General features: G+C 44.0%; 1 protein-coding gene across 2 annotated transcripts in view; it reads right to left on the bottom strand.

Annotated features, from left to right (window-relative positions):
* Positions 1–18,802: 18,802 nt before the first annotated feature.
* Positions 18,803–25,613, bottom strand: part of skia (v-ski avian sarcoma viral oncogene homolog a) — a 171,028-nt gene continuing 164,217 nt past the window's right edge. For both annotated transcript variants that reach the window (XM_072244885.1, XM_072244884.1), the window contains one exon: positions 18,803–23,639. In XM_072244885.1, the coding sequence (XP_072100986.1) occupies positions 23,451–23,639 (189 nt within the window). In that variant the 3' untranslated portion in view covers positions 18,803–23,450. The remainder of the gene's footprint in view (positions 23,640–25,613) is intronic.

The following is a 25,613-nucleotide window of genomic DNA, read 5'->3' as shown; positions in this document are numbered from 1 at the left end:
TTCTTATTGTAATTTATAGTTTTTATTACTGTGTATTGTAATATACCACGGCTGCAAAACAACAAATTTCACGACATATGCTGGTGATATTAAACTTGATTCTGATTCTGAGCTGGCCTGTCATGGGGTTGGAGGGCTGTCTGTGGGTGTGAGTGGGTGGAAAAGGGGCTTATTCTTCGGTTGTCCTTTTGTTTGTTGTTGTTGCTTGTGTTGTCCTGCTGAACACTGCGGGCATGATAAGATGGCGGGCGACACTTGTGGGCCGCCCTCAGCGCACCCTTGCATATGTTGGTTGTTAACACTCATGATGCTTTTTACTGTATGTTTTGATGCACATGTGATAAACATCTGAATCGGAACTGGAATCTTCTCTCCGGGAATGCCAGGAATCTGGAATTGTCTCCATAGGGAGTTCTAGAGGCTGGAGGAGAAAAGGCAGATTAACATGTCGGGAACTGGGGGACGTACAGATGGGTGAGGGAAGGGGCTGGAGAGCACTTTTATTGTTGGCACAGGGACATGCCCAAATGCTTATGTAATTCCCTAGTTTATAAAAAGGGTTCAAAGTAAATGGGGAATGCATCAGGGACCCAACTGGGTGCTCTCTCTCCCCTCTCGTCCCACAGGTGGATGTGAGTGTTGGCAGGTTATCTGGCCACAGTAATTGGCATGGCTCAGGTGGGACAAATCCCCTTGTTGTGTTAACGAGACACAGGAGACTGCAAAATACATTTATTAATGAAATACATATACAGTATGTCACCATATATAACCCTGGGATCAAATTTCTTGTGGGCATACTCAATAAATCCATAATAGAATAATAACCATTATAGAATCAATGAAAGACCACACCAAATGGGTGTTCAACCAGACAACTGTGCAAATACAAAAATAAATAGATAATACATAAGTGAGTAATAATTATCAAGAACATGAGATAAGGAGTCCCTGAAAGAGAGCCTATACATTGTGGGAACAGTTCAGTGCTGGGACAAGTGAAGTTGAGTGAAGTTATGCCCTTTGATTCTAGAGCCTAATGGCTGAGGGGTGATAACTGTTTCTGAACCTGGTGGTGTGAGTCCAGGGGCTCCTGTACTTTCTTCCCGATGGCAGCAATGAGAAGAGAGCATGAAGGTTTCTGAAAATGGATGCTGTTTTCCTGTGACAATGCTTTGTGTAGATGTGTTCGATGTGCTGCAGGTGCCAAAATCAAAGATAAAGGTTACCATTATTTGACACGTGTACATCGAAACATCGAGACAAACAGTGAAATGCAGTTTCCCTCAACGAACATCACAGTCCGAGGTTGTGCTGCCAGCTTCTGGCGCCAACACAACATCCCCAAAACTCACCAACCCTGACCTGTACGCCTTTAGAATGTGGGAGGAAGCCAGAGCACTCGTAGGAAACCCACACAGTCACGGGGTGAATGTACAGACTCCTTACAGATGGGTATTGAACCCTAAACACTAGTAAAGCCGTAAAGCATTGGGATATCCACAACATTATCATGCCACCTGTAAGCAATAAACAGCCTGCTGGAGGAACTCAGCGGGTCGAGCAGCATCTGTGGGGGGTGGAAGGGAAATGCTGACATTTTGGGCTGGATTTTGACCTGAAACATCAACAGCTTCTCCCCCCCCCCCACAGATACTGTTTGATCTGCTGAGCTCCTCCAACAGATTGCTTTGTTGCTCCCTGTTCAGTGGCTCCATTTAATATCAGAGAACATATACAGTATACAACCTGAAATTCTTACTCTTCGCAGACATCCTCGAAACAGGAGGAAAAAACCCAAAGAATGAATGACAAAAAAAACCGATAGGACCCGAAAGCCCCCTCCAATGCACAACTGGCTCAACCCTACCCCTTACTCCAGCACAAACCATCAGCATTTCCACCACTCACCATGCAAGCAACCAAAGAGAGACCATGGTCTACAGTCCATCAAAAACTAACTGCTCACTCCAACATTTTGACACCCCACAGGCTCTCTCTTTCGCTAACAAGAGAGAGACAGATATCACTCCTTCCACATTGAGAGGGGAGACAGTCGCAGTTTGTGTTGCAGTCACGGTCTGAAGCACTGCTTTTCATTTCAAGTTCCCCGACTTGAGAATCGGCAGCAAACTCTCACTTACCATCGAGAGAGAAGAACGATTGATCACCAAGTACAGAGCCACTCTTGTGGTCTTTGATGTTCCAGCTCCCGCTATGCTTCGGTTCGTGACACCGGCGAGAATTTGTGCCTACAGGGCCACCGAAAGCTGCACCCCAAAGGCACTTGACTTCAGGCTGAACCTGAATGTATGGAAAATGCAGCCAACTGGTGAACTCCAGCAATGGGAACATGCTGCCATGCAGAATCGCTGTACAAAGACCCAACAGGACCCAGACACCCTGAAAAGGAAAACAGGGACATTAGAAAAGTGTTCAATGCTCTCTCTAATATTTTTTACAGCTGCACACACCAACCATTGCACTAAGCAGGAATTTTTTTACAAGGCCTGAAAACTGCATGGCACTTTCATAAAGCATTATATAATAAAAGAAAGTTCTAGCTGCGTGGCAACAAAGGCTATGTGCGCGGGAGCATTTCAGTGACTGCGCGGCCGTACGTTCTCAGAGATTAGAGGATACAGTGGTTGTGTTAGTCTGAAGGAGTTCAGGCTCATGGCCTGGGAGCGGTTTAATCCACAGCTACTTTCTGAGTGTCTGATCAGCAAGTTGCTGCTTATCTCAGCAAATTAGCCAGTGTGACTCTTATGCTCCAGCGACAACTTGACCTCTACAACATCTTGCACAGGAGAAATAGCACCCAAAATTTAACGTGAGTTCAGATGACCCAAAGCTGGCTCAGAGAGAAGGGTTGGAGAGAATGTTTCAAAAATGAGAAGTAGGGAGGTCTAGGGGAAAAAAATTCCGTTCATGGCCTTTCCAAACAGAGGTACATCTCTGACAGAGGACTGATTGATCTTACAGCTGACCAAGGGGCCAGGGTTGGAGGAATGCAGATATCTCAGGAGTTTAGGACTCACAGGGGTCACAGGTCAAAGTCAAATTAAATTTATTATCGAAGTATGCATATCCCCATATACCGTCTTGAGATCGAATTTCTTGCAGGCATTTGCGGAAAAATAACGAAATAGAAGACTACAATGCAGGACAAGGCCCTTTGACTATCTCACCTATGCAATACAATAGACCTTATGAAAAACTACATAAATAAAGACTGACAAACAACCAATGTGCAAAAGGACAAAATATGCAAAAACATAACTGAACATGCTTTATACTTTATTGTCGCCAAACAATTGATACTAGAGTGTACAATCATCACAGCAATATTTGATTCTGCGCTTCACGCTCCCTGGAGTACAAATTGATGGTAAATATTAAAAATTTAAATTATAAATCATAAATAGAAAATAGAAAAGGGAAAGTAAGGTAGTGCAAAAAAAAAACCGAGAGGCAGGTCTGGATATTTAGAGGGTATGACCCAGATCCGGGTCAGAACATGGGTTGTGGAGTTCTTGAAAGAGGGTCTGTAGGTTGTGGAATCAGTTCAGAGTTGAGGTGGGTGCAGTTGTCCACCCCAGTTCAGGAGCCTGATAGTTGTGGAGTAATAACAGGAAGGGGGAATGCTGTGGAAGGATTTGAAAACAAGGTGGGGGGGAGGGTTGAATCAGCCAGACAGAGAAGGGTAACATTATGCAGATGGAGATGGGCGATCTTGTAGTGGCAGCCCCAAGTACAGGATCAAGTCTAACACGAGCATGCAGACAGTCAGATTCAGGCTCTCCTTAACAGCTGCATCCACACTTCAAAAAAAAAAGGCAGCTAATTGTTTGTTGAGCTCCTGTCTGCCCCAAGCTAAGATAAGGCCTTCCAGAATCTTAGGCCTTCCTCTTCTGAATTCAGGAGAGACAAGGGGTGAAACTGTCTGCTTGCTCTGAGGCCTCCGAGCCTCTGCCCATCGAAGACGGGGTAATAAGGAATGTCAAGTACTCTGCCAGGTAATTATGCCACCGAGTTAATGTACCATTAATGAGTGGAGTATCATAAGCAAACCTCGTTTTTGTGGTGAGTAAGTTATTCAGTTAATGGAAATGGACTGTAGCGTGAAAACAAAACGAAGCAATATCAGAGGTGTTGATACCTTGTGCTGCAGGCAATCGTTAGTTGTCAGCAATATTCTCTCTTTAACATCGTCAGTGAACCCACAGAGCAATCATCTTTCTGATCCTCGTGGAGTAGTCGCATATAATTTGCACATTAATAGAACTGCATCCCTCTGATTAATATAAAACATATCAATCACTGCTGCCGAGGGAGCGGGCCTGACGCGTGAATATTCAATCTCCACCGACACTCTGGGGAACCTCTCTGTCTGCGGAACAGCTTGCGGGTCACCGAGCAATGAACCGCAGCTCCCACCGCTCGCTATCACCGTCAAGCTGCGCGCAGCGCCCGGGAGTGGGACAGACAGGGCGACTTGCTGACCCGACGGGAGGGTCAGAATCTTTAGCCCTGTTTAGACTAGAGCTGTGAACCTGCGTGCGCGACCGCCAGTCGTCTGTGTGAGAGAGACGATGGTGCTGCTCACCCCCAGCCTCAGCTCACGATGTATTTATCTTGCTCCCCCGGAGGTGACGACGCTGGCGGGCACTTGGATCATCGGACACCATCTGCACTCCACGTCGCCCGCCCAGACACCCACCCTGCCTTCGCGACTGGAGGACCTTTGAATCAGCCAACTATTTGACCGTGTGCGGCCACAGCCTGTAATATTGCCGCTCAGATCCCTGGTCCCACATTTATCAGTTGTAATATCACTGACATATCATATCCATCGTGGATAACTTCACTCACCTCAACTCCACAACCTATAGACTCACTTTCAAGGATTCTACAACTCATGTTCTCAGTATTAATTCTCTATACCCTCTTTTGCACATTGGATGTTTGTCAATCTGTGTTATATACAGATTTTCATAAATTCAATTGTATTTCTTTTCCCCCCTGTAAATGCCTGCAAGAAAATGAATCTGAAGGTAGTAAATGATGACATATATGTGTAGGCACGTGGCCAAGTGGTTAAGGCATTGGACTAGCTACCTGAAGGTCGTGAGTTCGAGCCCCAGCTGAGGGGATGTGTTGTGTCCTTGAGCAAGGCACTTAACCACACATTGCTCTGCGACGACACTGGTGCCAAGCTGCATGGGTCCTAATGCCCTTCCCTTGGACAACATTGGTGTCGTGGAGAGGGGAGACTTGCAGCATGGGCAACTGCTGGTCTTCCATACAACCTTGCCCAGGCCTGCACCCTGGAGAGTGAAGACTTTCCAGGCGCAGATCCATGGTCTCGCAAGACATACGGATGCCTTTTTATGTTTGATAGTAAGTTTATTTAGAGTTCAAAGTTCTAAGTACATTTGAACTTTGACTGGGCGGCAGGATAGCGTAGTGGTTTGCACAACGCTTTACAGTGCAGGTGACCCAGGTTCAGCTCCTGCCGCTCCCAGTGTGTACTTCCTTCCCGTGACTGTGTGGGTTTCCTCCGGGTGCTCTGGTTTCTTCCCACCGTCCAAAGACATACTGGTTGGCGGGTTAGTTGGTCATTGTAAACTGTCCAGTGGTTAGCCTAGGATTAGATCGAGCAGCCCAGATCAAAGGGCCAGAAGGCCTCTTCCATGTTGTAGCTCAATAACTAACTAACTAAATAAATAGTTTACAACCCTGAAATTCGTCTTCCCCACAGACAGCCAGGAAACAAAGCAGAACTCGTTCAAAGAAAAACATCAAACCCCCCTCCCCCACCGCGAGCAAATAAAATTGCTCAAATGACAACAAAATAACTGATCGAAAAAAACACGGAATATAAACTGTAAAAGGCATTCTTCAGAACAGTTCCGTTCAGTTGCCATGATATTTGTTGATCGGTGGCAGCCTTTAAAAATTACGATAAGTTACAATAAAGGAGTGAAGAAGAGAAGTAGTGAAGCAGTGTTCAGGGATTCATGAACCTTTGTGTAATTCTGCCAGAGTTGTAATGAAACCAGTCCTGGGAAGCAGAGACAGATTGATCCAGTGCAGGAAAATGATGTTGGAGCCTGTGTTTTGACAGCCACTCCCCTCTGACCTGAAATACAGAGGTGTCACATGTAGAAGTACAGCGTTGCGGAATGTGGGAGGAATTAGGAACTCGGAATTGTCTGGCAGGCTGCCCAGCGGGCTGGCAACATTGTGGGGCTCTAGGAGATAATACAGTAGAAATGTTAAATACAATGTTTTAAAAGCTAACGTCCATCAGGAAATTCACCTCATGTTGACACGTAAGTTCAGCCTAAATTTCCAGCTATTCTCAGTAGACAGGAAAAAAAATTATCTCTGTCCTTGATTGGTTTGACAATGCAATGACCTCCAGCAGATTCTCTGAAACAGAGTGGAGTTTGAGCACTGGCTGTGTGAATGGCAACTCCATAATAGATGCTCACATAAACCACTAAAACATCAGATAATAATATAAAAAGAATAACCTCTGTAGGTGTAACATCTATCACAAACAACCTCAGGACATCCTAAAGCTCTTTATAGCCAGTGAACAGCAGCCTGTGTCAGAATGTGGAACAAATAAGAGCCAAGGGCAGCCTGGTAGCGTAGTGGTTAGCACAGTGCTTTACAGTGCAGGCAACCAAGGTTCAATTCCTGCTGCTGCCTGTAAGAAGTTTTTATGTTCTCCCCGTGACATGGTTTCCTCCGGGTGCTCTGGTTTCCTCCCACTGTCCAAAGACGTACCGATTAGCAGGTTAATTGGTCATTGGAAATTGTCCCACGATTAGGCTAGAGTTAAATCAGGGGCTGCATCTCAATTAATTAATTAAGTAAATAAGTGACATATATCGTTAGTGGAAGATCCCACAAGAAGCTGCATGATGAAATCTAGTTTCTGGTAATGTGGGTTAAGGGTTAAATCTAATTTTGCAGCTGGATGATAACCCCTCGACATTTCTGGAAAAAAAATGGCACGGGCTCTTTCACACAGGTGACCGAGTAAACAGGGCTTCAATACGTGAGGCCTTGTTTCACCTATCACCTATCACCTACACAGGAGATTCTGCAGATGCTGGAAACCCAGAGTAACAGACGCAAAATGCTGGAGGAACTCAGCAGGTCAGGCAGCATCTATGGAGAGGTGACGTTTCAGACCTCTTTATGCCTTTCTCTAGATGCTGCCTGACCTGCTGAATTCCTCCAGCATTTTGTGTGTATCACCAACCACCCGCCTACTTGGACTTCTCTCCCACCTCACTCCTGGCTTCTAACCCGTTCCTTTCCAGCCCTGGCTGAAGGGTGTCAGCCCCGAAATGTCGGCTGTGTATTTCCCTCCACAGAGGCTGTTTGACCAGCTGAGTTCCTCCAGCATTTTGTGTGGGCGTGCTGCTCTGTGCCTCGATCTGTGATGTCTCGCCCAAAGAATGGAACCTACGGCAGCCCTGTGCAGAATACTGAGTGTGGGAGTTTCGGTTTGACGTTGATGTATCGTCCACTGTTCTCTTTAAAATGTGAAATTCCTTCACCCAGCAGTTTCGGGAGTGAAGAGAGGACTTGGTGTTATGGTCAGTTCAAGAGGGTTTGGACAGGCTGGTGGAATAGGTGGAGAGAGGGAACTGAAATTTAATGCTGAACACTGTAGTGTTACATTACAGTGGGAAGCACAAATTAGGGGAAATGGTGGGGGGGGGGTGTTCAGAAGCATAAACAAGAGATTCTGCTGATGCTGGAAATCCAGAGCACCCCAATGATGGAGGAACTCAACAGTGTCAATGTCAATGGAGGGAAACTTTTTTTAAAAAGTCAACTTTTCAGGCCCAGATTCTTCATCGGGACTGGAAAGGAGGTGATCGGAAACCAGAATGTGAGGGGAGGGAGGAGGAGTACGAGCTGGCAGGTGATAGGTGAAACCAGGTGAGGGGAGATGAAGTGAGAAGCTGGGAGGTGATTGGTAGAAGAAGTAAAAGGCTGAAGAAGAGAGAATCTGATAGGAGAGGAGAGTGGACCGTGGGGGAAATGGAGGGAGGAGGGGTCCCAGAGGGAGGTGAGGGACAGGTGAGGAGAAGAGAAGGGATGAGAGGGGAGCCTCAATAGGGAACTGGAAAAGGGAGAAGCACAAGTCTCTCTAAGAGAGGGACAGCAGTAGAGAGATAGGGGAATAAATGTGTATAAGGTTGCTGAAGGATTCCAGGGCAGCTTGAAAAGGTGAAAAATATTGGGATTCGTAACGCCAGTGATGTTGTGGGGATGGAACTGGACTCCCTGACGGTAGTGTCTGAAAAGAGGATGCTGTCCAAGTTGCATGCCATCGTAGACAATGTCTCCCATCCACTACATAATGTACTGGTTGGGCACAGGAGGACATTCAGCCAGAGACTCATTCCACCGAGATGCAATACAGAGAGTCATAGGAAGTCATTCCTTGCTGTGACCATCAAACTTTACAACTCCTCCCTTGGAGGGTCAGACACCCTGAGCCAATAGGCTGGTCCTGGACATTTCCTGGCATAATTTACATATTACTATTTAATTATTTATAGTTTTATTACTATTTAATTATTTATGGTGCAACTGTAACAAAAACCAATTTCCCCCGGGATCAATAAAATATGACTATGACTATGACTATGGATGTACTTAGCTTATAAAACGAGATGCCGAGCGCAAGAACAAAAATGTTGTGATATAAGCTTGCTTTGGCCAACAACTGGACCACTGTGTCTGGTCCTGGGTACCTCGTCACAGGCTTTGAGCGGTAGAGGGTAGAACTTGTCACTGGGAGAGCAGAGGGAACAGGCTCAGTATGATGTTCTAAAGGATGCTGGGTATGTGCTCAAAGGGGGAGATCTAGTAGGGCTTTGGGGAGAAAGTAGGACTGTGAGACAACATCCTTCCCTTGGACAACATCGGTGGCGTGGAGAGGGGAGACTTGCAGCATGGACAACTGCTGGTCTTCTATACAACCTTGCCCAGGCCTGCATCCTGGAAATCTTCCAAGGCGCAAATCCATGGTCTCATGAGACTAACGGATGCCTATATATATAGGATTGTGAGACCAGCTGGATTGCTCATAGAAGGATCCAGCACCAGTTCAACGGGCCAAATGGCCTCATTCTATATTACAACTCACTGGTGGTCCTGATGATTATACCATATAGTACAGCATTGAAAACAGGTCCTTTGGCCCAATGTGTTCATGCTAAACAAGTTGTCTACCTCAGCATTGAAAAACACCTATTTTTTTGTCAAAGTTAATTTTATTATCAGAGTACATACATGTCTCCACATACAACTGTGAGATTCATTTTCCTGTGGGCATACTCAGCAATTCTACAGAAGAGTAACTATAACAGGATCAATGAAAGATCAACCGAAGTGCAGATGGCAACAAACTGTGCAACTGCAAATATATTTATGAAATGTACATCAAATCTACAGTTAAATGTGTCATTTGCATCAACAGGCAACACATTTCAAGGACCGTGTTGGGTGCGATCTGCACGTGCCGCCCTGCTTCCGGCACCACCATAGCATGCCCGTAACTTACTAACCCGTGCATCTTTTGGGACTGTGGGAGAAAACCAGGGCACCCAAAGGAAGCCCACACAGTCACAGGAGAACGTACCAACCCCTTATGGGCAGAGACTTGTAAACTTAGTCAGCTCCATCATGGGAACTAGCCTCCGTTGTATCCAGGACATCTTCAAGGCGCGATGCCTCTAAAAGGTGGCGCCCGTTATCCAGATCATGCCTCGTTCTCATTGCTATCATCAGGAAGGAGGTACAGGAGCCTGAATGCACACACTCAGCAATTCAGGAACAGCTTCTTCCCTTCTGACATCTGATTTCTGAATGAACATTGAACTCATGAGCGCTACCTCACTATTTTATTTTCGCAGTAAATATATATATATATATATATATATATATATATACAGTTACTATATATATTTACAATGATTCACACCTTTATCTATTATTATGTATTACATTGTACCACTGCCGCAAAGACAACGAAAATCACAACATATGCCGGTGAAATTAAACCTGATTCTGATGGGGGCAGGAATCGCTGGAGCTGTGAGACGTTACACGAGCTGCTACAATACCGCACTGACCACATTTGGGCCACACCTAGACCTTTCCTATCCTATCCACGTACCTGACCAAAGATCTTTTAATTTTTGTAATTTTACCTGCTTCTACCACTCCCTCTGGCAACTCGTTCTATATACACTCCAGCCTCCAGTCTGAAAATTTTGCCTCTTGGGTTCCTTCTTAAATCTCCCCCTCTCCCCCCAAACTTTAAACGTATGCCCTCTAATGGCAGAGGGGCTGAGGGAAGAGCAGACAAGGTATGAACAGAGTACAAAGATAGATAATCAGTCATGATTGTAATAATAATAATAGGCATCTGTTAGTCTCATGAGACCATGGATTTGCGCCTTGGAAGGTCTCCAGGGCGTAGGCCTGGGCAAGGTTGTATGGAAGACCGGCAGTTGCCCATGCTGCAAGTCTTCCCTCTCCATGACACCGATGTTGTCCAAGGGAAGGGCACTAGGACCCATACAGCTTGGCACGTTTGTCATCGCAGAGCAATGTGTGGTTAAGTGCCTTGCTCGAGGACACAACATGCTGCCTCGGCCAAGGCTCAAACTAGCGACCTTCAGATCACTAGACCGACGCCTTAATGACTTGGCCACGCACCAACATGATTGTACTGAATGGTGAACGGCCTAATTACAGTGTTTCTGTGTTTCTCACTAATTCTGCACCAACTCCAGGAGTTTTGGAACTGGGTTCTTCTCCTCCACCATCAGATTTCTGTACAGTAATATATAATTGTAACATAGTAATATTTTAATGTCAAAGAAGAGAAAATCTGCAGATGCTGGAAATCTGAGCAACACACACAAAATGCTGGAGGAACTCAGCAGGCCAGGCAGCATCTATGGAAAAGAGTACAGTCGACGTTTCGGGCTGAGACCCTTCAGCAGGACTGGAGAAAAAAAAGCTGAGGAGTGGATTTAAAAGGTGGGGGGAGGGGAGGGGAGGAAGAAACACAAGGTGATGAATAAAACCGGGAGGAGGAGGGACGAAGTAAAGAGCCGGGAAGTTGATTGGTGAAAGAGATACAGGGCCGGAGAAGGGGGAAATCTGATAGTAGGGGACAGAAGGCCATGGAAGAAAGAAAAGGAGGGAGGAGCACCAGAGGGAGGCGATGGGCAGGCAAGGAGATAAGGTGAGAGAGGGAAAGGGGGATGGGAAATGGTGAATGGGGGGGGGTGCATTACCAGAAGTTTGAAAAATCAATGTTCATGCCATCAGGTTGGAGGCTACCCAAATGGAACATAAGGTGCTGTTCCTCCAACCTGAGTGTGACCTCATCATGACAGTGGAGGAGGCCATGGATGGGCATATTGGGATGGGAATGGGAAGTGGGATTAAAATGGGTGACCTACTGCTGCCTCAGAAAATAAAACATCCTATGACTGCGATGGTAAACCTGGTTCTGATTCTGAGATAAACAAATACAGCCAATCTAAAGGGGGTTCAGCAAATTGGGAAGAGCTGTTGTTTCAGTGATGTACAATAGGGTAGGTGTGTTTTGTGGTTTAGTACGTGGTGAAATAGCAAGCCAGCGCCTACTAACCGCGGGAACAACTGAGGAACGGCTACTTGGACGCGTATGTCTGCCACGGGTCAGTCGCTGTGGGAGAGGAGCAGGGACAGGTAGGGTGGATGTAAGTGAAAACAGTTATGTGGCTGCATGTGTATTGATAGGCCGTGTGTGTCCTAGTTCACATCCACTTTGACACTTTGGTGGCAAGCTGCCTTTTCAGACTTCAGCAGTCAGAAAAGTGAAGGTGATTGCACAGTGCCTCAAAGTTTGAAGTAAATTTGCCACCGGAGCATGCACCTGTTACCGTTCAGATTCATTTCCCTGAAGGCATTTACAGGAAAAAATTTTAAAATACAGTCGAATTTATAAAAAAAAACACTAAACATAAACAAAGACTAACAAGCACCCAAAGTGGCAAACTGTACAAATAAAAATAATACTGAGAACACGAGTCCTTAAAAGTGAGTCCACAGGTCATAGAATCAGTTTGGAGTTGTGGTGAGTGAGGTTATCAAACGCCGGCTCGGGAGCCTGATGGTTTAGGGTAATAACTTTAACTGAAGCTGGTGTACCTCATGTACAATGGTAGTCATGAGGAGAGGGCATGGCCTGGGGGTGGGGATCTTTGATGATGGATGATGCTTCCTTGTGGAAGCATTCCCTGCCAATGTACTCAATGTGGGGAGGACTTGGCCTGTGATGGTTTGGGCTGTACCTCCCACTCTCTGTAGCCTTTTCCATTCCTGGGCTTTGGTGTTTCTGTACCAGACCAAGTACTTTCTGGAGGGTGTCCCGGGATTTAGACCCAGTACGATGAACAAAGAACAGTGGACTTCTAAGTGAAAACATTGAGTGCCTTGGAAAGGAGCTGCTGGTTGCCATTCCCATTTGCCCATTGCCTTTTCCTTTTTGACGCTACAGGCTGTAGGTATGGAGTGTGCTGTCGGAGAAGACCGGACGTGTGACTGCACAGGATCTAAGTGAAGACTTCCTTTTTTAAAACAAAGGGAGCAGGGTTGTATTTCTAAATTCCCATTTTCTCACTGAGTTACCAAAATCCAGTTTTGGGCAGCTTATATGACGCACAACGAGGTCAGAGTTGCGCGCTCGCGTAGGAGCTGGCGCAAGGCTATAGCAGAGCCGGACACCCGGATCCAAATACTATCGTTGACTGTAAAGAGCTTGTATGCTCTTCCTGTGACGGCCTGGGTTTCCTCCAGGTGATCCGGTTTCCTCCCACAGTCTAAAGATGTACGGGTTTGTAGGTTAATTAGTCGCATCGGTGTAATTGGGCGGCAGGGGCTTGTTGGGCCAGAAGGTCCTGTTACCCTGCTGTGGCTCTGGAAATGAAGGTGAATGGTGCTAGTGAATTTTACTGCGAGGTCAAACCGCCTCCTTCCACTGGGGAATTGTGTTGGCACTCCGGTTGTAAAATCCGTGATTTGTGGTTAGTAAAGCTGAAGTGTTAAGTGTGAGCGGATGTGGGAGTAAAGCCCTGACCCTGGAGGCAGTGTGGTGGAAACCTCCGGGAGCCGCTTCGGATGGTGCAGAAGTTAGTTTAATCAGTTGGGCAGCTGACACCGGCACAGGGGTCGGGAGGGCTGGAAATGTTGAAGTGGTTGGAGAGAGAGGAAGTGGGAGAGATTAAACAGCTCAAGGCGATACAAAATGCTGGGGCAGAGTGTCTGGGCTGAGCGGCTGTCCTTGCAGTGACCCAATGTACTTTCTGAACACCACTAGCGGCGGAAGAGGCTGCTGAAGTCAGGGAGGCGTGACGGGTTCCCATCAGCCCTCCAAGATTAGAAACTCCAGTGGGCTAGCACTGAGACTTTTGGTTCTTAGCCATCGTGCTGAGGAGAACAGCCAAAGGTAAAGGTGATACAGATTAAGCAACACACACACACAAAATGCTGGAGGAACTCAGCAGGCCTGGCAGCATCTATGGAAAAGAGTGCAGTCGACATTTCAGGCTGAGACTCTTCATCAGAACTGATAAAGATCAGCTTTGACTGCCACACGTGCATCAAAACATACAGCGGAATGCATCATTTGCGTCAAACCAAATTAGTGAGGTTTGCATTGGGCTGCCCACAAGTGCTGCCACACTTCCAATGCCAACAACTCACTAACCCTAACCATATGCCTTTGGAATGTGGGAGGAAACCAGGGCACCTGGAGGAAACCTACACAGTCACGGGTAAATCGTACAAACTCCCTGCAGACAGCAGCGGGAATCAAACCTCAACTGGTGATTGCTGGCGCTGTAAAGTGATTGAGCTAACTGCTACGCTCCCGTGCCTCCCACGTGTGCCCGTACCGAGAGGCGGGAATCACAGGGAACCCGCGTACAACCCTCCTGTACGTGCAACAAGCAAAATTGCACGCCCTCCACACGTGCGTTCTCAAAAATCAACTTTCTTCTCCCAGCACCAATCTGTCTTCTTTTGAAATTATGCAAACAATGTATGTGGTATTGAATTTAGTGCAAATATTAACCAAGGCATTCGCCTTTATTCTGTCAGTCTCAGGTCCAAATTCAAAACTCAAGCAACCTACCCAGGAGAGGGGGATGCTCCATTTGTTGGAGGTGCCATCTTTCAGATAGAATCCTGTTGCTGCCTGTAAGGAGTTTGTACATTCTCCCCCAACCATGTGGGTTTTCTCCGGGTGCTCTGGTTTCCTCCCACAGTCCAAAGACGTACCAGTAGGTAGGTTAATTGGTCATTGTAAATTGTCCCGGGGTTAGGCTAGGGTTAAATCAGGGGCTTGCTGGGTGGGACAGCTCGAAGGGTTGGAAGGACTATTCTGTGCTTGTTCTCAATAAATAAATAAATAAATATTAGACCAACATTAGGTGAACATGTAAGATCCCCTGGCCACTGTTGGCTCCCCATCAGTATTCCGGCCAGTATTTATCCTTCGCCAGAATTCCCACAAGCAGATTACCTGCTTGTAATTCCGTTGCAATTTATGGAGCTTGTTGGGGTGTATTAGCTGCAATGGTTTACACATTATATGGGTGACCACAGCCTAAACGTACCACAGCAGCTATAGCGTGCTCTGGGATATCATGTGGCCAGTTACGGTGCTCTCAGAAGAAATTGTTTCTTTAGTCACAGGAGAGATGGCAAAACCAAGAAGCTTGGTTTACTCATCTTTTGAACCATATTTCTCTGCTGACATGATGGACTTGTTGAACTTGACCAAGTCTCCCAGTTGCAGCCTCCCCAATCCTTGCCTCTCCCACCCCTGTTTTGACCCTTGCTATCCTGCTCTGTGCTACAATAATCACGTGGAAGCTGCAGTGTCTCATTAACCTTTAGCTCCAACAAAGCTGCAACAAACACTGAGCATTAAGCCTCTTATCCAACCCTAGAGGGTTTCTACCTATTTCTGTAGACATTAATTAAGGATTGGTTTCATTAAACAGCTTCTCTTCACAGTGGCATTGATAGTCAACTGAAGGGATGGTCCCAACGCACACTCGAAGATAATGAGAAGTCTTGAATGGAATGCTCCTCTTCATTTCCTTGGTCCAGTCTTGAGGTCCATTTCACCATCAGATGAAGGCAGTCAGATTACCCAGAGAAACCATGAGAAGGAGCCAATCTCCTTCATCCTTGGCCCCGTGCTTTGTTACTCAGTGTTTCACTCGTAATGCATCAAACCTCAGTCTCAGCACAAGAACTGACGAAAGAATAGATACAAAGTCAAATAAAAGATGGAAGTAGAACTTAATCCCAATAAATTCCTTGCTCTGAAGTGGTGATCAGATGATACCTAGAAAAATAAATAGGTCTAAATCTGAAAAAGGCATAGATACAGTGGATGTGATTCCTGTGTTGTGTGGCTACAATAGGAAGCCAAATAATTAGCATATAATAGAAGCATCACTGTACACAATGAAGCCATTCAGCCCATCATGCATATAACAGCATTTCATTAATCGGATTTGGGAGTGGTAATATCAATAGAAAATGCTCTGTAGGCCAGTCAGCATCTTGGGAGAGAGAAAGTGTTTATATTTCAAGTCCAATGATACTTTTTCAAAATCCATCAGGTATTTTGCTCAGCATTTATTGCCTTTTCCTGCCAGACCTTCAGAAGGTTCTGACAGAACAAAGAACAATACAGTGATGAACAGGCCACTATCCATGCAGTCAAATATTCACAGTGTGCACGATTTAGACCCCATGGTGGTGAATGAACTGTGATGTACTTCCACGTAAGGAGAGTGCGTTGCTTGATGTTAGAAACAAAACTTCCTCTGCCAGTAAAGCTTGGACCATTCGGAGTCAGAATCAGGTTTAACATCACTGGCATATGTCGTGACATTTGTTAACTTAGCAGCAGTAGTACAATGCAATACATGATAATATAGGAAAAATCAGTAAGTAAAACAACTACAGTAAATAATATATATATGTATATTAAATAGTTAAATTAAAAAATAGTACAAAAACAGAAATAGTGAGGTATTGTTCATGGGTTCAATGTCGGATGGTAGAGCGGAAGAAACTGTTCCTGAATCACTGAGTGTGTGCCGTCAAGCTTCTGTACTCCCTTCCTGATGGTAACAATGACAAGAGGGCATGTCCAGGGTGATGGGGGCCCTTAATGATGGATGCTGCCTTTCTGAAGCACCACTCCTTGAACATGTCTCGGATGCTACAGAGGCTAGTGCCAAAGGTGGAGCCGACTAATTTTACAACTTTCTGTAGCTTTTGATCCTGCACGGTAGCCAGTAGCCCTTCCCCACCCCCCACCACATACCAGACGGTGATGCAGCCTATCAGAATGCTCTCCATGGTACATCTGTACAAGTTTTTTAGTGTTTTAGGTGAGAACCAAATCTTCTCAAACTCCTAATGAAATATGGCTGCTGTCTGACCATTCAGTGTCTTGCTCAGTTATACTCACCCCTGTTCCTTTAAAGGGTGTGGCAAGGTGAAGATACATCTCTACCAAAGGAGGCGTAAGCTGCTCCTTCCCTCCGCTAGCCCGCAGGCCACCCTTGGGCAAGGTGTTGCACCAGTTTAGCCCCCCCCCCCCCAGTGAAGCAACTGCTGCATATCACAAGTGCTGGCTATGCGACCACAGACGCCAGGCAGACTATCTCTGAAGAGTGTTGATAATGGCTGGGGTCACCCGTATTGTAAAGATACTGCCCAGAAGAAAGCAATGGCAAACCACTTCTGTAGAAAAATTTGCCAAGAACAATCATGGTCATGGAAAGACCATGACTGCCCATGTCACACAACATGCCACACAATAATGATGATGTGATTCCTTTAAATGGTAGACAACTTCACATGGGGACTGTGCAGACACCCACCTGGTCTACAGTAGCCTCTGAGGTAACAGAAGTACTCAATAGGGTATCTAATAACTCAACAGTGGATTATAGGCTGGACTTCTCTCTGCATTTCTAGTATTAAAAGAGACACCAACCAGAAGAGGGTTCATTGAGTTTTTGATGTAGATAATATTCAAAGGACCAGGTATAACAGGGTTATTCATCAATGATGGTAAGACATAATAGTAGGTGAACTGGTGGGTCACACAGCATCTGTGGAGGCAAATGGTGTTGGGTTGAGGCCCTGGGTGAGGACGGAGAGGGAAGAAGACAAAACTGCCAGCATAATTCCTCTGTGGCAGCACGGATCAGAAGTGACAGCAACATCTGTGGCTTCGGCAAGTTCAGACCAAAAGGCTGTAGGCTCATGTCCCACTCTGGGATGTAAATGAAACTAGTATTTCAGTAAAACTCTGAGGGAGTGCTGGGCTGGACAGGGCCCAATACCGCTTTGAGAGTACTTCAGTTCCTGTACAGACCTTTAAGTTCTTGTGACACTAATGGAAGTTTCTTTCCTGTTTTTGTAGGACATTTAGTTTAAAGTAAATTAATCTCCGCCCCCCATAAGAACCTTAAATTGTTTTAAAGAGATTCAGGTTGCTTGGAGGAAAGCAGTCTGGTTGCATTGTGCAGACACCCAGGAGAAGTAGCAGCTTCCCCCAAAATGCCCGGCAGCTCCTCTGGGAATCTAACTAATTAGGCCAACCTGGAGATATTTGTGCAAGTAAATTTCATCAGCTTAAAGCTGCCGAAGCCAGCTGCAGGAAGATCCTGACTCAGAATTATGTCCAAAAAAACAGAATGGTGGTTCACATTTCCACATGGACTGGAATTTAACAAGAGGCCAAAAAAAAAGGTTCTGGGGACTTCCAAGGTGTGAGCAATGTGACACTAACTTGCTTCTGTCAGTATCCTCTCTTTTTAAACTTAGTACATGTTCAGTCCATCACCTGCACACCACTGCTAAAACGTGTGGTTATTTGAGTTACTGTTGCCTTCCTGTCAGCTTGAACCAGTTTGGCCATTCTCTTCTGACCTCTCTCATTAACAAGGCATTTTCACCATAGACCTGCTGCTTGCTAGATGCTTTACATTTTTTCCACACTTTTCTCTGAAAACTCCAGAGATTGTCATTGAGTCCTAGAAAAGAACAGCACAGAATCAAGTCCTTTGTCCCATCTAGTCTGTGCCGAACCATTTAAACTGCCTCCTCCCATCGGCCTGCAGTGGGACCATAGTCCTCCATTCATGTACCTCTCCAGCTTCTCTCAAACGTTGAAATCAAGCTCGCAGGCACTAGCAGCTCGCTCCACACCCTCACAACCCTCTGAGTGAAGAAGTTTCCCTTCATCTTCCCCCTTAACCTGTGAACTTAAGTTGCAGTCTCACCCAACCCCAGCGGAAAAATGCCTCCTTTCATTTACCCTATCTATCCCCCTCATAATTTTGTATACCTCTATCAAATCTACTCTCAATCTTCTACATTCCAAAGAATAAAGACCTAGCCTAATCAATCTTTCTATATAAATCAGGTCCTCCTGACTCGGCAACATCCTTATTTGCACCTTTCCTGTTGGTAGGTGACCAAAACTATAGATGTGCATTAAAATCCCAGGAGATCAGGAGTTTATGTAAAAAAGAAATACTCAAGCTACCCCATCTGGCACCAGCATCCATCCCAAAGTCAAAGTCACTTGGATAATACTTCTTCCCCATTCTGATGTTTCTAATGAAGTGTAGATCATGTCAAAAGATGAAAAGCAATGTTCTGGGCAAACATTTTTTTATTTATGGTAATGCCATCTATACACTGTACATTCAGTCACTGTGTCCATTGCAAACTGTGATTTTGCATTGCTATTTCTTACATATCTCATCAAGTCTTTTATATTACATTACTGGTAGGAAGGTCAGGGAGTGGAATGGTGGAGAGAGGAGGAGGGGCAGACAGGTACACAGCGCAGTAGATAAATAAGCCAAGCAGTTTTTTTTGTTTAGGCATTTATAAACAAGAAAGCATACATTTATTATTACATAAAAATAGTTCTAAAGATTGGAAATTAAGTTGCTTATCTTAGCAGCAGCTTACATATGAAAGAAAATCAAATATAAATATGTTGAAATGCATAGGTAATGCGACCGAGAGTCCCGCTGGCTGACATAGAACATAGACGCAGTAAGGAGGCCCAAATACAGTGTCATTCAAGATCAACTGTTGCAAATAACAATTATTTATTCTTTTCTTAAGAATTATTCTGAGGAGAATAAAAAATGACGCTTTGTTTAATTAAAGAAAAACAGCCTTAATATGGGGGGGGGGGAGAGAAGAGGGGAGTTTGGGGGGAGCGGTTGAAGTAAAGATTAAAGTTGAATTTCTCAAATATTTGAAAAAAAAAGGTTTGGAGGGTGCAGTTAAAGCTGGAACCCATTTCAAAGTGAGTCCTTTGGAGCAATTACTGATTGCAGTAATCCAGACAATGACACAATCCAATAACAACTATAACATATTAATAGATCAGAAAAAATATTGGAGGTGAGCACAATATACACTTATAATACAGAGCATAAAATGATGAAAAGAAGTATTTACAGGGTTTTTTTGTACACTGGCTAGTTCATAGTGAAGCAGTTTAAAATGATTACTGGGTTTTTATGCCAATAGGTTCCCCTTAAATAGAAGGCTCATGACTCTTATTCAAAGCAGGAGTTTGGTTTTCATATATAAAAAAAATCCCTTGTAATGATATGGAAATAAGTTGCATCAGATGACAATAAAACAATAGTAATGGGGATAGTAGAGTCAAAACAGAGACCGCACCATAAAATAATAGATTATTGTGTTACTGTGTGTTAAAGGATAAAATACTGCTTTATGTGTTTATGCATACATTACTTAAAAAAAGACAACACTCGCACACCACACACAAGAAAACTGGTATAAAAAATTACAAATAAAAAATCTACATTAACATAAAAATATGAAAAACTATTTTTATTACTGTAATCAACCCTCTTCTGTACTCTTCGCTCATCTGCATGCAAAACTCTATTAAGATTTAACTAAAAACTATTTGAACAATTTTTGTTTTCCATCAAGTAACTCTTGGAGATTATTGGTGCAAAAACCCAGCTGTAGTTAGCTGCCCCTCAGATAAAAAGCATTATTGCTGAAGAATGTATTCGTTTAAAAACATTTTTTCCTGAATTTTTTTTTGCCTTTTATTCCCCCCTCCCCAACTACTTGAAACGTTTGTATGAAAGTAACATGAATCATCACTACTGATTGAACAATAAGCTGCTTACAAAAAGAGCACAAAACAAAAAGACATCTCTTCTGTCAGGAAAGTCAGTGGCTGCTTACTACACTGTTCCTTTTTTGCATAACTGTATCAAACAAGGAAAGTCAATATAACAGATTGCATGAGACACCAGAAAAGAATAATGACATATAAGGCTGATTTTTTGCATATTATATAAACATAAAACCCTTTAAATATACAAGTTTTAATGCCCGTTAAAGAGTACTGTATGGTAGAAATATTGTAACTCCATGCATATGAAAGATATTGAGTCTTCCCATTAAAAAAACAGATAAAGCAGAAATATCCCACATAATTGCATAAGCGTGATCTATGCTCCGCTTGCATTGCACTCATAACGGGGGAATTATTATGTGTTTGTATTAAAATTTTGTCTTCACAGACGTGAATCTGAATCCCATAGTACGGTGGGATTATCACAATCCACTGTTGCACCATTAAAAAAAAAGTTTACAATGTTCACCCCATTACCTCCAGATTTGTGATTTAAACACCCACACCTTTTGGGCTGCCCTGTCAACTCTTCCAATCGATAGCTTTCATTTGTACCTAATCGCTGAAGACCTGCCTCTTAAATCTCACAGTAACAATGGTGATTATACTGGATTCATGCAGAATATTTTTAAACACTTATTTTTTTTTTGCTTTTACTCATTCTGTATAATAAATATTTTTCTTTATCCTTATTAATGAAACACAGCAGCGAGTGTCTTTTAAGTATTGAGAGAAAAAAAACATTAATGTAGTTTACAACATAACATTAACTAACACCAGATTACTCGATCTTATTGGGTCCTGGCTCAGTTTTTGATAACACAGCAGGTGCAGAGTTGTACATCTTGCCATAACTGCTTCAACCAACCCCACCCTAACACATTCTATTTACTTATTCAGACACAGTGTGGAATAGATCGTTCCAGCCAAACGAGCCACTGTGTCCAGCAACCCACCAATTTAACCCCAGCCTAGCCACGTGGCAATTTACAATGATCAATCAACCTACACACTTGCACATCTTTGGGCTGCAGGAGAAAACCAGAGCACTCGGAGGAAACCCACATGGTTCACGGAGAGATTGCACAAACTCCTTACAGGTGGTGCTGGAATTGAACTCTGAACTCCGAAACGCCCCTTTCCCCTCCCCCCGAGCTGTTAATGGTGTTGCGCTAACTACTACGCTACCGTGGCACTTGTTAGTGGTAAACTCAGCGGGAGTTTGGCTTCATGCCATGTTCTGGATCTTGGATGTAAGTACGGTGGACATCTGTGAGAAAATGTAATAGTGTTATAGGTGGGAGAAGGGAGGGGAGCATTCATTATGGGTGAAACTTGGGAGTGAATCGGAGGTGGGAGACAAAAGTATGCAGTGATAAGCCAAAAGAATCGACATCCTCGTTTCCCCCAATGAGCGAATACCTCGGATCTCCTTGGTAATATATCTGAAGAACTTACAGAGTTTGTGTGATCAAAACAAAGCACAGAACCATGCCTCCTCCGGAAAATGCTAATTAAAATGCAACAAATTCTTCTGAGCAGAAAGAATTTATAGAACTACTTTAGATTTGTTCTGTGCAGAAGTTGTGCCAATATGAATTTAGCCCAGTCGCGGTATCTTTAACATAAGCTGACAAAGGGTCTCAGCCCGAAATGTCGACCCTTTATTCCTTTCCATAGATGCAGCCTGACCTGCTGAGTTCCTCCAGCATTTTGTACGTGTTGATCTGCAGTATCTTTAAAAGCCAGTATTTTTATTACTGATTCTTAATTGGGGGGGGGGCGTGGAGACACACACACATGTATCTTACTAAGCAAGATACCCAACTGATCTGGTACTCTGTAAATGTTAGTCCAGCAAACACAATGAATCACCGAATGGTACAATGCAGAAAAACAAAAAAAGAATCCTGAAAAAAATACAATAATATTGTTGAAAAAAGAGCACTGTAAATACTGTGAACAGAGAAAAGCAGCAGGTACAAAATGCTGCTTTGGTAAAATTTAATAGATTTTGCAAAAAAAACATTTTGGAATGGTGTCTCAATTATAATAATTTTCTTCTGTTGCTTGTAATCTCTTAACAACTGTCCCAGTTTTCCTTGTAATATTTCTCTCTCTCTCTTCATCCATTTTCTTCTTCTCATTGAAGTGTACTGGAGTTAGAATCACACTGCAATCGCTTCTCTCAAACACAAAAAAAATAAAACCACAAAATTTTCAAGTCTTTCCAGAGAATGCTCTGTCGCTGATAAGGCCAAGAAAGTATTTAACTCCCCTCCAGCTGAAAATGATCCAACTAAACAGAGAGAGATAGATGGTGGCTGGGGAGGGTGGGAGGAGGGGAAATGAAAAGTCTTTGAAAGACTTCACGAGCAATTTATCTCTTTTTCTTTAAAAGGAGGGGTGTTGCAGTAAAAGTTGTTCCATGGCTTCCGATTTGACTCAGGGTGCTTTAAATCAAGAAGAAGAAAAAAAAATTGGAGAGATATGGGGAGCAACAGCAGCTGACAAGATGGGCAGTCCTGGGGAAACCACATGAAATGGACCAAGAAGAAAGCAAGTCTTCATAACAACTGCCATATTTCAAACTTGGTTTAAAATCAAGTCTTCTGTTTTTCTTTGTTTCTGTACTTCAATAGCTTATTACAAAAGTAGAATTTGAAGAGTTCTGTAGGTTACCAGAGAAAACACTGCCACCCCTCCCCCACCCCATTTTTTTCTGTTCCTCCTCCCTTTTGTTTTATTTGGTACAATTATTTGACAGTTGTCCAGGAATCCTGTACATCATGTGATGAGCTGTAGAAAAAAAAACCCTAAATAGCAGTAAAAGAATCCTTGGTGCTGTCGCTAACCGTATTAAAGTATCTCAGAAACAGTTTTAATATCTGAAGCCTGGCAGGATGGCAGGCACACATTTTCTGTGCGGTACAGTGTTATTAGGGGAGGGTAGTTTCAGTGCGTGTGTCTGAAGTAACATTCTTTCTCCGAAAACAGGCAACTCTTGTATCCTCTGTGTGTATGTGTGAAGATATACACACACGTTCACACACACGCGCGCACACGCACTCATGCACACAGTTTCGTGTATATTTTTCTTTTAAATTTCACTGTCTTTTGAAGCCACTTTATTGGAGGTGGAGTTGCTTGGTTTCAACCAGAGTTGCTCCTGCAGCTCTTTCACCATTTTTTCCAAGTGTTCCCGTGCCTCGCGCTCCCGTAGCAGGTCTGCCCGCAGCTGTTCACGATCCGCCTCAGCGTGTTGCAATTTCACCTGCAACTCCTCGATCTGAAAGTGGAAAAATTATGCTGAATTAAGTGGTTTTGAAATGACAAAGGGCTATTGCAATGGCAAAGGATGCAGTATGTCTATCTTATGAAGGGAAGAATACTGTTAGACCATAAGACAAAGGAGCAGAAGTCGGCCATTCGGCCCATTGAGTCTGCTTCGCCATTTTATCATGAGCTGATGTTAGGGATCCATTTATGAGGATGGATTATAAAAATAAACACGTTAACAATAATCACCATTAAAGTTGACTGAGAGGAGTGTTTCTAGCGTGCTACAAAGCTTCACAATTGACCTAGTTTGGTTCCTCCTACAATATGACTCTCATGGTCACTTAGGCAACTGTTACTCAAGCCAATGAATGCTCACTTGGAATGGATAATGAAAACTGGACGACAGCATTGTTAGGGTAGCAGAGAGGTCGGTGATGCTAGTCTATCAAGTTTTTACAGCCTAAAAGGATATACATGTGGCAAATTAGACTCTGTAGTTCGCATCATGATGTGCTTTTGGTTTCTGGTTGTTCCTTTTTATTTTGATTCTATTTTGGGTGGCTCTCAATCATGGCAGCCTGCAGATAACGAACACTTGAGCTGAAATGATTATGCCTGGACTCTTTCATTTTTGTGTTTTATATTCTGTGTTTTTGTTGCCAGTTGCACAATTTGGGTTTTTTTTTGCACGTGGTGAGGAGGGGGGGGGTTTGCTGTTTCCTTTGAATGGGTTCTGTGGTTTTCTTTGTTTCACGGCTGTCTGTGGGAAGAGGAATCTCAGAGTTATATACTGCATACATACTTTGTTAATAAATGTGCTTTGAACCTTTGAAGAGGACCATAACCATGTCATGATTTGCAGGCTTGTGTGCTTCAATGATCTGGAGAACTATGCTGGCTGGAGTCAGGGCTTTATGCTTTGGCTCTTGGTAGGGTCACCCATACCAAACAGGTCAAAGGGTAGAGGCCAGACTAAGAGTGGTCCATTGGTCCTCCAGGTTCGGGGGTTCAGCTCAGGTTAACAACCCTGACTGGTAGAACAAAATTGTTACGGTAACAGCAAAGAAGAATCCTTCTACATCCAAGTGCGATGGTATCCCTGAGTGTCCACCTGGGACTTGCATGACTGACAGTAGTGAAAACTGAGAGGAAGCTACTGACATGATGAAGGAAGCCCTGAACACTGCCAAAGATGGAGGACCTTCACTGCTGACCTAAACGCCAGTGGCGTATTGGACACTAAGTAAGTAGAACTTTGAAATTCTGTATTAGTTCTTTGAATGTTAGTCATTGCTTGTGTTACTGTTATTCCTTTCACCCCTCCCCAGAGGGCCCGTAACTAAATAGTTAGTTAATTAATTGCACAATACTAGGTTTTCAGTTGTTTGTTCCCAGGATGGTTATCTGTTTGACACAAGGAGAATAACTACAGAGATAAGGTTCTGATGTAAAATCATCAATCTAACTCTGTTCCTCTCTCTGGAGATGCTGCCTGACCCACTGAGTGTTTCCAAAAATGTGCTTTTCTATTGCAGAACCATGGGGCTGTTCTACTTGGTTCAACATTGAAGACATTTGTTGTGAAGATTAAGGCTTATATTAAGTGTAACTTCATGGGGGAAAACAGTATCAGGAATGTCATCATTTTATGTGGGTACACTCTAAGTTCCCTACTGAACAAAAGGTGAGCACAAGCACGCCATTAAAATTTTATTTTGAAATTATTTTTTATTGATTTGGAGCAGGGGTTCCTGAGCTCTTTTATGCCATGGACTCCAACCATTAACCGAGGGGTAACCACAGACCCCAGGTTGGGAACCCCTGATTTAGAGATACATGACAGTAACAGGCCCATCCAGCCCAGCAAGCCCAGTAGCACCCATGTGACCAAACTCCGTACGCCTTTGGAATGTGGGAAGAAACCAGAGCACCCAGGGGAAACCCACAGAGTCGCGGGAAGAATGTACAAACAGCGAAGGAA

The sequence above is a fragment of the Mobula birostris genome, chromosome 27 (genome assembly GCF_030028105.1).
Source record: "Mobula birostris isolate sMobBir1 chromosome 27, sMobBir1.hap1, whole genome shotgun sequence".
Lineage (NCBI taxonomy): Eukaryota > Metazoa > Chordata > Chondrichthyes > Myliobatiformes > Myliobatidae > Mobula > Mobula birostris.
The sequence above is the reverse complement of the archived record's forward strand: the minus strand, read 5'-3'. Positions and strand labels throughout refer to the sequence as shown.